This window comes from Pholcus phalangioides, unplaced genomic scaffold, assembly GCF_987345545.1.
Source record: "Pholcus phalangioides strain wild (caught in Gottingen) unplaced genomic scaffold, Ppha-v1.0 ptg000015l_1, whole genome shotgun sequence".
NCBI classification, from domain to species: Eukaryota; Metazoa; Arthropoda; class Arachnida; order Araneae; family Pholcidae; genus Pholcus; species Pholcus phalangioides.
Window position 1 is genome coordinate 16,874,464 of NW_028301608.1, and position 13,011 is coordinate 16,887,474.

The window sequence follows — 13,011 nt, forward strand, 5'->3', positions numbered from 1 at the left end:
CTTTTCATGTTACAGATGTCCATTGTATAAAACAAGTGAAAGAAGAGGAACACTATCAACCACGGGACACTCTACAAACTATGTGCTGTTCTTTCTTCTCCCAGCAGATCGAAAGCCACAACACTGGATAAAGAGAGGCACAGCTTTGCTCTGTCAATTGGACGATTGAGAAAACTCATTATTTTTATTTAATGGCATCGATTTTGTAAATTCAGTATTGTTTAAAGTATCGCCTGATTGTTTTTTCATTTTTATATCAGAATGGTAATCTATTAATATTTTGCTGTTTAATTTTTATATCAAATCATTGTTAAGATTGACAATTTATGACTGTTTCACTAAATCAGACAGTTTAGTGGATTTAGATTCTTACAAATAAAAATTGATCTCTGCACTTAAATATACCTTGACTCGTGTAAATACACTTAGGGTCAGAACTAGGCAGGGGTGAATCCTGGATGGTGAACTTTATGGAAAATAAACAATTCTGTTATAAAATCATAACTAACAGCTAATTTGTGCCCAATAAAAAAGAGCCTCCAGTCATGACTTATCTGCGGCTTCCCAGAACATTTTAGTAGATATTTTTGCTTATAAAAGAACCACTTCGAAGCAAAAATAGGCACACAAATAAAAATCTTCAGCTCACCGCGACTCCCTTAATAAAGGCCAGTGATGCTGAGATGCATACTTTGAGAAACACTGATTTATCCTGTATAGAAATTGAGTGACTTTTGAAAGAGATATTGCAATGCTGCAAACAGCTTCTTGTGACTTGAAAGTTTAAATTTTTTCACAGAAATATTACTTTTTTTTTTAATTTTTGACGAACTTGGGGGGTTGTGCAGATAAAAGTGTTATACTATGCATAAGCTCTAGATATGGGTTAAATAAATAATAATACAAATTTAACACCCCAGGGCTTCAGAAATAAAAGAAATTTACACAGCTGTCAACATTTTTTGAAAGAAATAGCCCAAAATATTTATTTTTTCATTCATTCTTCTTCTTGGAGTTGATAACCCATTTCTATGTTGGAAGACACTGACAAATTCTTAAAAATATTTATCCTGAGACTCAAATTTTGTAATTAGATAAAAAATTTTGGACACTAATACCACTTTTTCAGATGTTACAGAAACCTGGCAGAGCCTTGATTAAATTGCACTCCACTTGTGCAAAACTTAGTAAGCAAGGTTATAAATATAGGCCTACTGGGTGTTTCATAAATGGTTTAAAAATTCATAAAAATTGAAGGAATTGATGAATTTGAATCCGGTTTGCAAAAAAGTTATTCTCACAGAGAGGGTTTTTCTTCTTGGTATAGGAAAAAGATGGTTCAAATTTTGGTCGATAGAGAGAAAGAAAGCAAATCACTGAAAATATGTAAATGTCCTTTATAGTCCCATAAAATGCAGAGAGTATGATCAACAGCTAATTTCTGAATTTTCGAGTTGCTGGCACTTACATAAGGTTTTTATGTTGACGTTTGTGGAATAAACACAATTGAAGTTGTTTTATCTCAGCCACAAATTCTGGCTGAAGCTTTACAAATGTTTTAAACACAGAAGAGATCGGAAAAACATTCAGATCCAATCACTCCTGTCAAACACGTTTCCAGCACCCTCTATTGATTAAAATTTGAATTAATTTTGTTTCCTGTACCAAAAAAAAGAGTAGTAGATAACAGAAGATGAATTTCCTTGTTCTTTTCTTACACTATAAATTTACTGCAGAGCGACCCATGAAAAAATCCTGGTGAGGAGACTGATCAAAGATCCGAACTCTGGTGTATTTTTTTGGTAGGGTAAATTTATTTATATATACAGTGCCAGTAAACAACACTTCCTTTTTTTTTTCACTGAACAAATATCTTTATGAAGAAATATTTTCATAGCAACCCCTGTTTGCTATATGTAAAATGTTTATGTTTTTCACTGAACAAATATCTTTATGAAGAAATATTTTCATAGCAACCCCTGTTTGCTATATGTAAAATGTTTTCGTTTACCAAAGAAAAACGAAAACAAACAATTCAGGTCCAAAAATAAACAGATTAATATAGCATTCCCAACATTTAAGCATGCTAAGTGCTTTAAGGAGTACTTGTCAATGTGAATAATAAAGTCATGAAAAATTCAACCTGGTATGCACTCGTTAAATGATGAAACCAGAGTGTATGTAGAAAAAAAAAACCTCATAAAACTTTAGTTAAAAACTCATGATAATGTGTCTGCAAAAATTTTACACATGAAATGATGAAATAAATGTTCACTCAACACCACAGACAAATCAATGTATAACAGTGCTCAAAGGTTCTGCTTTTATGCTAGACAAATCTAATCGAGCATCCAATTCATCGTCTACTTCTCCAACTACAGCTCTACAATAAGAAAAAGAAAAAGAAATTTTTGGTTCAATTGAAATAACTTAATCATACTATGATTGCATGTATAAAAAAAATAATGCATACACTCCAAATAATAAAAAGAGTAATACAGTAGAATCTCCCATAACGTCCATTATAAGAAGTTGCCAGACACCTCCAGTTACCAGAAACTTTTGATGCCAGTGGAACAGGGATCCAAGATATTTCACTATATATATTAGCAGACAGTCTCTGTTAGTGGACAAAAAATTCAGTCCCACGGGTGTGTGTTATTAAGAGCTTCCATTATACTTTTTTGTTTTTGCTAAATAGAAATTTTAAGCAAGTTCCACAGTACAATAAAACCCCTCTTTTGAAGACACTGGCAAGACAAAAAAATCATCATTGAAAGAGAGGTGACCATTAAGAGAAGTTTCATAGCATGTAAATCAAAGGTGCACAGCTTTTTTAGTCTACGAGCTAGCTAAAAGATATAACTACCCCTTGCATACCTCAAAGTAGTGTCCTTATCATATTGTGTGCATCGTTTTTTTTGGTTTTTTATGGAGCACCTTTCTCATGCCAGATAAGTCACATTCGGTTCATGAGCCACAGATTGTGAACCCGATACAAACTGTGCGAATAAGCACTGTAAAAAAGATTACATGAATTGAAACAATCACATTACTTACACGTTGTCTCCACGTATAATGTACAGCCCAAGGACAACCTGCTCCACACCTTGTGATGAACTATACACTCTTTCATGACTTTCATCCAGAATCAAATTGATAGTCTGGTCAAAACCTTTCAAAGTGCCCTGGAAAAAATATCAATTATTCTAATAACTGGATGGATTAAGTACATGAAGACTAAAGGGTTTTTTGTGTCCATTCGTATGCTGCAAAGTAACTACAGCCGTGAAATGCTTGATTTTACAAACACAAACAGACTTGATAACTATAAGTTTCCTATTCACAAACTTGTAATTTGTGAATAGGAGCGATGAAAATAAAAGTGCAGAAATGAAAAATGAGTTTTCCAAGCTTATTGACATTTTAAAAGAATAACACTTATTTTTGTTTGCTTCATCGTAAAATTTTGGTATATAAAAGATTCCATAGAATTGATGCAGGAAAAATTTCATGTAAATCTCGCTTCTATGGAATATTTTCGGGATAGTGTAATTTTTTAAATCATATTTTTTAGCAATTTCTGTATTTATAGGAGTTCGGATATCAATTTCTTTCAAAATGGTTTTTTTCCATCGAAAGTGAAGCACAATCTTTTCGTTTTGTTGACATAGCAATTTGCGAAGAGGAAAGTAGACAAAGTGGCTGAAGTAGAGTTTGATCGACTCAGAAATAACCTGAATAATTATTTCTGACCTCAGAAATAATCAACAAACTAATGCAGCGGTTCTTAAATTTTTTTGACATGCAGAGCCATTTTTAGTCTACAAATTTCTATGGCAAAATCCTGTAAGCCATTTTATTTTATTTAGTCATCAAATTTGCTGATTTATTTTCTTGGAGCATCCATGGAGCTACTGAGAAAGACACACAGAACCCTTAGAGCGCCGCGGAGTAAAGGTTGAGAACCATGTATCATACCCTTTTTCAAACCACTATAGTTTGTTTCAGGTTAACTTTGCAGTGGAGAGAAAGGCAGAGAGTGTATTCCTTCGCCGCAAAATATAGTTCCCATACATTGGAGGTTTATGATGATCATTTATATAGAATATTTCAAATTTTTTTATGAGTTTGAAAAAGATACTGAAAAAATACCGTTTTGAACCAATGTATATTCGTTTAAAATTTTTAAATTAGAAAAGTATTGGTTACCATTATCAAAAATCCATGGCGAGCTCAAGAACATTTTGGCATGATTTCCAAGAAATTTTCCTTGCCAATATTACTATCATGCTTTTTTTTTTGATTGCACAGTTATATACTATATATATTATATCGTCATTTTGTTGAATTTTTTCCGATACAATTTTTCATTCAGTTTTGCATGTAGTTATAGGCTTACACACCCAGACGAATATTCAATTAGTTTTTTTTCCCCCGAAAATAACCTCCAACGAATTCAGATATTCACTCATAGATTACAGGAAGTAATTCTTTACAGGAAGTATTCTTTCACGACAGCGCCGATACCGTTGTGAGAGGCTCTCTTTATGGGTGTAGGTTACGGTTCTAGACACCCCCCTTTTTTTATATCTATTTCTTGCCGTGTTCGTAGGATAGGGGTGGTTTCTGAATTCCAATAGCCGATAGCGGAATGTGTTGACATAAGTAATGTCTCTTTTTCACCCACACCAATGCCATCTCCCCCACAGTAGAGGCTGTTCCTCCAGATGCCCCTTCAGTGTCTCTCCAGATAAATATAAATAAGCAAGAGAGAGAGACCCACAATGGTTTAGGCTTGCAGTGTATTTTTTCTTCTGTGACAGTTGTATCTTTTTGGCAATAATTGAAAAAGAGGAATTTTGGATTGCAGATGGCCTGATGGAACACATTTTGGAGCAACAACAATTAATATGTAATAGAGAATCCAATAGTTCTACAACTTCAAGTGAGGATTCCATAGAATGGGAATCCTTAAAAAATGACTAAAACTGTAGTGATAACAAGTGGCATCGACGTATATGCGTTCGGGTGGGTGAGCGACGGAAATTTCTGCAAGAAAAGTTATTTTTCCGTATCAGTTTTATTATTATTTGGGGCTATTCCCCAATTCAAACGTCAAAATAAGAGTTACTAAGATACTTTTCAATAAAAAAAACTGATTTCAAAAACCGCAACTTTGATTTCTGAAAGTTTCGACAATGATTTTTTTTTCTCATTAGCTAATTTTTTGTTACTAACTGACTGCAATTTTTTCTACAAGCATTACGTTACACGTAAAAAATATTTTTTTCTGCGAGATTGGCGAGAATCGGCCATACCTTACCGAGGCAGCGCATCGATACATACGTTAAGAGGCTTTCGTTGTCATAGCAACGAGTGATGCGGTTCCCTCGTAGCTTCCTCTTCACTGCAAAGTTAACCTGAAACAGACTATAGTTCAATTAATCATCATGATGCACAAAGCATAAACTGAAGTAAGTCAATGCATCTTCACTTCATGGCCACCCCCGCCAACAATCGAATCCTCTTCCTGGCATGTGTTCGCAAAACACCTGTATGTTCGTGATGACAAATTGGTGAAAACTCTCTACTCCCTTCTCTTTCTTTATTTTCTCTTAAGACACATAGAATTATTTATTTATTTATACAATATTGCTTGACTGAGGCCCATACAAGGACAGGTGGTGAAGTTTGACAGAGATGATTGATGTTACAAAGGTAATCAGAAACTGTTGTACAATCAATAAAGTCTGATGGGAGGTTGTTCCAGTTGGTTATTGTTCGAGGGAAAGAAGCTAAATTTGAAACAATCTGTGGATGCAAAGATGGGTTTAAATTTTTGTGAATGGTTAATGCTTTTTAAAAAGTATGAAGCTGGAGTAAGAAAATTGGAAGTGTTGATATGAAAATGACCATGAAGGATTTTGAAAAGGAAAGTTAATCGAAAGAGATATTCATGGGTGTATATTGAGTTGGCGCTTGAATTCAGTGATGGAGGCAGAGGATGACCAATAGTTAAGAATGAAGCAGGCGGATTTACTTTGAATAGATTCTAATTCGTCTATGTTTTGAGAGTATGGGGGGTCCCAGATTTCACAGGCATATGAGAGTACAGGAAGGATGTAGATTTGGAAGCAGAGATGTCTGTGGTGACAGGTGGAGTTTTTGGTTACGACGAAAAAAAAAGAGTTTTTGCAGACACTTATGAAAGACGTAATCAACATGGAAATTCCAACGGAGGTCGGCAGAAATAATTACGCCCAGACATTTATAATTAGAAACTTCAGTGATTAAAGAGTTATTGATAGTGTAAGAAGAATCAAGGAGGTCTTGTGAGTAATTTTCATAAAAACTGCTTTTGAAGAATTAAGGGGTAATTGCCAGGACGAGCACCATTCTGATACAATGTTGAGGTTATTTTGGAGAGATGCTTGGTCGGATTTGTTGTGCACTGTTTGGTAGATGATGCAATCATCTGCAAAGAATCTGATATGGCAATTGATGGAATTAGAAAGATTGTTTATATAAATCAAAAATAAACAATAAAAATGAAGAATGTCTGGATCAAAGTTACTTTGTTAACTACAAGGAATTCAGAGGCTGCTAGAAGAATAAAATAACAGGAAATAAAATATTAGAGGAAAAACTAAAGTCGTAAAATATAGAGTTCATGAAATTAGTGCCGATTTTAACATTGCTATTATGGCGTGCTGTTCGGGACAGAGAAACTGTTCGTGAAATCGAGTAACGACTGTATTACGTCTCCTAAAATAACGAGTAAATATTATTGTCAGAGCTGGACAAATCCTAGGTGCCAGGTTACCACCATGACCTAAGGATAGCACAAGGCTATCAGAAATTATGCTGGCCTGGGAAAAGAGAGGTCCCAGATAAGTCTCTTTTTTTCACAAATTTTGGCAGGGGGGGGGGGGAATGGTCGACATCTATGAAATTTGGCTGGTGCCCCGATTTTTTTCAATTTGTCAAGCGCTATAGTCCGTTTCAGGTTAACTTTGCAGTGAAGAGGAAGCTACGAGGGAACCGCATCACTCGTTGCTATGACAATGAAAGCCTCAACCTATGTATCGATGCGCAGCTTCGGTAAGGTATCGCTGATTCTCGCCAATCGCGCAGAAAAAAAAAATTTTTACGTGTAATGTAATGCTTGTAGAAAAAATTGCAGTCAGTTAGTAACAAAAAATTAGCGAATGAAAAAAAAAGTCATTGTCGATACTTTCACAAATTAAAGTGCGGTTTTTGAAATCATTTTTTTCTTATTGAAAAGTATCTTAGCAACTCCTATTAACCCGGTTTTGACGTTTGAATTTGGGAATAGCCCCAAATAATAATAATAAAAATGATACAGAAAAATTTAGAATTCTTTTACTCACTTTTCTTGCCGAAATTTCCGTCGCTCACCCACCCGAACGCATATACGTTGATGCCACTTATTATAACTACAGTTTTAGTCATTTTTCACGGATTCCCATTCTATGGAATCCTCACTTGACGTTGTAGAGCTATCTGTTTCTCTATTACTTATTGTTGTTGCTCCATCAAGCCACCTGCAATCCAAAATTCCTCTTCTTTTTCAATAACGTACTTTATGCATTATTGCCAAAAAGAACGGAGAACGTTTTAGCGTGTCTATCTCTGGTGAAAAGAAAGATACAACTGTCACAGAAGGAAAAAATACACTGCAAGCCTAAACCATTGTGGGTCTTTCTTTCTCTCTTGTTTATTTATATTTATCTGGAGAAACACTGAAGGGGCATCTGGAGGAACAGCCTCTGCTGTGGGTGAAAAAGAGACATTACTTATGTCAACAACCTCCGCTATCGGAATTCAGAAACCACCCCTATCCTACGAACACGGCAAGAAATAGATATAAAAAAAAGGGGGAGGGGTCTGGAACCGTAACCTACACCCATAAAGAGAGCCTCTCACAACGGTATCGGCGCTGTCGTGGAAGAGGGACACTTCCTGTAATCTATGAATGACTATCTGAATTCGTTGCAGGTTATTTTCGCGAGAAAAAAAAACTAATTGAATATTCGTCTGGGTGTGTAGGCCTATAACTACATGCAAAACTGAATGAAAAATTGTATCGGAAAAAATTCAACAAAATGACGATATAATATATGTATATATAACTGTGCAATCAAAAAAAAAAGCACGATAGTAATATTGGCAGGGAAAACTTCTTGGAAATCGTGCCAAAATGTTCTTGAGCTCGCCATGGATTTTTGATAATGGTAACCAATATTTTTCTAATTTAAAAATTTTAACAAATATACATTGGTTCAAAACGGTATTTTTTCAGTATCTTTTTCAAAATCAAAAAAAAAATTGAAATATTCTATATAAATGATCATCATAAACCTCCGATGTATGGGAACTACATTTTACGGCGAAGGAATACATTCTCTACCTTTCTCTCCACTGCAAAGTTAATCTGAAAATTATTCATAATAATACTCAATAATTATCATGAAGCATATTTTGTTTGAAGGATTATAGTCAAAATTTGAAAACATAGTTTAGCACAGATCAGGGGGTGTGGTTAACCCGAAGCATGTAATGCTGTTAAGCACACAAAGGCTTTCTTCAAAATTACAGATAACTAACTTAACATTCCTTTTTAATATTTTAATTGACAAAAAAATTCTTTTCTATTTTTGAAAGATCTGTTCCTCAACATGGCCACCTCAGACTCGACGGCAAAATTCACAAGAACATGTGTGCCACCCTTACAGATACTATGTGAACACTAACAGATTTACGCAATAATCCACTAAATAAACCTACAACTGTTCTTACCACAATATTCCGGCCATCAGCAGTGATAACTGAAACTGTACCTGAACATCAAGTCAAGAAAGTCAAATCTTTGAAAACAAAAACACACACCAAGGTGAATGCCAATTTAGCCATTTTTTCTTTAAATGGAGATACATCCAGTTTATGGACATGTTTTAAATCTTGTAGAATAGAGCTAGTACAGGGCAACCTTGATAACTCAACATCTATTATTCCCATGGTTGGCACAATACTGAATTCAATGGAGGAAAAACTTCTCCAACTCGACATATGATGATCATATCCTGCTTAAGTTGACCACGATTTATACTGTGTTATTACAACTCATTTTCAGAAATCGTCCATGTGTTGATCAGTTGAAAAAAATTTATGACATCACTCTCATGTGGAGAGAGAGATAACAGCTTTTTCTCTGCCCATGATGTAAAAAAAAAAAAATTTTCAGGATATTATACTGAGCTGAACTCGGGAAAAAAAAGTAATCTTGTCTAGGACTCGAACACAGGCCCTTGTGCATACTGGGCAAGCACGCTACCATCTACACCACTGGAGAAATGACCCTGCCTTTCTTATTTCATGCATTGTGGCATGAGGAGCTGAAGTAGCATCAAGAGGGCATGAGTTTGAGTCTCGACGGAGACACTATGACTTTTCTTTCCAAGTTCAACTCAGCATAATATCTAGAAAATATGTTTCCTTGATTACTCTCACGTGTTTCAAAAATTCTATGGTTCATTGTTTCTGCTGTTTGTTTGTTGACTGATAGATTGACTGAAGACACTTTTCCTCAAACCATTATCAATGTGTTTGGACTAAAAACTAAACCTGTAAGCCTACGCTAGGAAAGCTGTAGGAAGAATATGCCAAAATGTGACGTACGTCACAGAAAAATCTGGAAGAATTTTTAAAAAAACTGTAGGAAAAGCTATTATGGGGATTTTTACAGCAGAACATATCCACTCAACCGAGGGCTTGTTGTAGAACAATGCAAAGCATTCTGCTTTGATACTCATAAGAAATCTTTGAGGGTTCTCAGAAAATTTTGAGAGTTCATCAAAGAAAATAATTTTTCTGAAAAAAAATATATAAATGCAATGCAATACTTTTCTAATGTTAAATATTTGACATATTTTCACCGATAGATGGCAGCATATTTTCGGAATGTGTAAGGGAAAAATTTAATAAAAAACAAATTTTGCTCGATGAGGTTATCATCACTGGTTGAAACACATTAGCTCTTTTCTCTGTCTCAAAGAAGACTACATATAAAGAGGCCCAAAAAATTCATATTTTCCCAGGGCCCAAACTTATGAGGAACAGGCCCTGCCCCCTACCCCAGGCTGAAGTTACCATCTGCCAATTTCATTCTCACTCTACATAATCATAGTATAAGGTCACCTCATTTGTGAGGCACTTCCCCCCCCCATGCACTTAAGGCCAGCACCCCGGTAGACCACATGCATTAGGACAGTACTGAACATCTTGATTTCAGGCCAAGATTCCGTAAGAAGATGGCAACCCAGAATATTTTTGCTCATCAAATATCTTCATATAGAAAATATCAAGATGGTTGACAAGAAAGAAATTTGACAATTCTTTTTCAGCAAGCTAGAAAATGATGAGGAGCAATCCTGGAATGAATGAAGAAAGTATTGGCCACAGGATTCACAACCCATTGTATTTGGATTTTGTGTTCCTATTCCCAGCAAACCAGATTTCTTGGTGCAATTGCTGTTTGAAACCGTAGCGGCACATTTTGGGCAAAAAACGGCTATTTATTTTCCAGTTATCATGCCCAATTATATCAAAAAACTGAAGAAGTGTTTTTTTGTCTGACTGAAGAATGAGCACCATAAAAAAAATTGAAAAATTCATAAGCAAAGGATGCATGATGACTAACACAATGTCGAGACCTAAGACACTGGAGTAAATTCCCAATATATTATGTTACGATTACCCAATATATATTTTATATGATTACCATGTTTCCTTAACTTTTTTTTCTTCTGGTGACATATTTTTTCAACGCCTGCAGCAAGACGACCTTGCTGCAGTTTGGTACCACAAAACATTGATCGGTGTCTTGCTTGCTGCTGCCAAACACCCAATTGCCTTTAACGCATTTGCCACAATTGCATTTTTGTTCAGAAAATTTGCTCTCATCGATCTTGACAAAAGAAACTAAACCTGTAAGCCTACATCTCTAATTTTGGCCGGACGTCTAATTTTGGTATTGTTGGCAACAATAGCTTCCACACAAACTTTTTGACAGAAACTCATAGTCTGTCAGTGTTTTTTGAGACACTCAGTTCATCGATAATCCAATCGTTGCTGGTTTTCTTCACCCCACAGATATGCGAGTTTCCAGATTGCTATCATTGGTAACTAGCTCTCCTCAAACCAGGTACCACCTCTTATGGATCAGCACATGCAATGCTCGCTCTTCTTTTGCCAGGAAAAGCCACTGTTCATATCATTATGGGGCAGGGGGACCTGTGCAGCATTGCAGGTTGGGCAATCATTGATGCTATTAGATCCTGCTGCATACAAAAATGCACAACAGATTTCGGACCAGACAGTTGCAACTGATGAAAAAAAATCACCAGTTCACTTAGCCAAAGCAATAAATAAAAAGCAAATGCAAATGCAAAAAAAAAAAAAAAAAACACGAGGCAAAATAATGTGCAGCAAAAAGGAAAGAAAACAATGTTTCGCCAGTGAAACAATGCTACCAATATTATAGCTTTTTTGATGGTGAAAAAAAGGTAATCGGTATATTAAGACGAAGGTGAGAAAAAACCAGTATCTTTAGCCTGCCAGGCCCTTTGTAAGCTGTTGTTATTGCCTTGAGGGCAAGACTTGGCAAGAAAATTTCTCGCATTTCACATTACACAAAAAACGTTTTGTCAATGAAAAATCTTGAAAGAGCCAAAGCACCAAGGTAATCAGTTGATGACAAAAAATAATTGCCAAATTTTCTATAACCCCATTGATGGAATCTTGGCCTGATTTCCACATCATTGTATAGGGTGTTTCAAAAAGAATCATCCAATTTTAAAGAAATCATAACTATTCAGCTTTTAATCCGTTTTGATCAAATGTATAGATAGAAAGAGGGAAATCTAGCGTTTCACACAGTTACTGGCAGGTAGCGCTAATGCTCTTCCTTTGGCCACCACTTCTGTGTTTACCAAGATTGGCTTTTCCCACAGTTAGAAACCAATGCGGATGACTTCATTTTCCAGCAGGACAGGGCACCACCACACTGGAGCTTGAACATTAGAGAATTTTTGAACAATTTCATTCCTAAACAATGAATCAGCCATCCGGGACCTGATGAGATTCAGTTAAACATCACTAGCATCCAAGACCTCACAGAGTGCGATTTCTTTTTCTAGGGGTGTATAAAAGACTAAGTTTATATGCCTCCCTTTCCAGCTACATTAGCCGAACTGAAGATACACACAACAGCAGCCATGGAAGCAGTAGATGCAAACACGCTGGCGAAAGTTTGGGACGAATTCGACTAGAATATAGACATATACTGTGCATCCCGAAGTGGACATATTGGGCAACATTAATTTGGTTGGTGAAAAAACTTTAATTGGCCATGTAATATAAAATTAATCTTAAGTGTCAATGTTCAACATTTCTTGTAATATACGAATTTAAAATCGGTCGATTCTTTTTGTAACACCCTGTAGAACAATTATTGCAAAAAAATTATTAAATATGCAACAAACATCATTAACATGAAATGCCGGTCTCTCTCGCACACCTAGGCCGTCTTAAGAGCAACATGGGCCCCGGGAGACCCTACCTGGGGCCTCAAAACATTTACATGCTCAGTCTCGAAAATTTAAATCAAATCTTATTTTTATGAGGCCCCCCCCCCGGATAGGCCCATGCGTTAAGACCGCACTGCACACACACACGTGGATATTACATTGAATTCAAATAAATGGAAAAGGATACGATTCACGTAACTGTCCAAAGTTGACGCCATCAGTAATTCGACCTCTACCGAAACTTACTAGTATTTGTTTTTAAAAATATAAAAATAACCACCAATAAATACTTTTATTTAATTTTTCTTTTCACCTGTATTCCCGCGAATTCACGATTTCTTCCCCCAGGAATTCAACGATTGTTTACAAATTGTCCAGACGATTTTCCCATCATCCTTCG

General features: G+C 35.7%; 2 protein-coding genes across 2 annotated transcripts in view; one reads left to right on the plus strand and one right to left on the minus strand.

The window, feature by feature from the left end:
* The window catches only part of LOC149075567 (dynein axonemal heavy chain 7-like), an 86,262-nt gene extending 84,919 nt beyond the window's left edge, over positions 1-1,343 (plus strand). Inside the window, exon 35 of the mRNA XM_089245445.1 lies at positions 16-1,343. Coding sequence (XP_089101571.1) covers positions 16-169 — 154 coding nt within the window. The 3' untranslated portion in view covers positions 170-1,343. The remainder of the gene's footprint in view (positions 1-15) is intronic.
* A 717-nt stretch (positions 1,344-2,060) lies between these two features.
* On the minus strand, positions 2,061-13,010 carry LOC149075570 (U6 snRNA-associated Sm-like protein LSm8). The gene is made up of 4 exons (XM_089243059.1): positions 12,799-13,010; positions 8,824-8,864; positions 3,061-3,188; positions 2,061-2,383 (listed from the first exon to the last, which is right to left on the minus strand). Exons 1-4 carry the CDS (start codon positions 12,827-12,829, stop codon positions 2,293-2,295), a joined length of 291 nt encoding a protein of 96 aa, XP_089099185.1. The 5' UTR covers positions 12,830-13,010; the 3' UTR covers positions 2,061-2,292.
* Position 13,011: the final 1 nt, after the last annotated feature.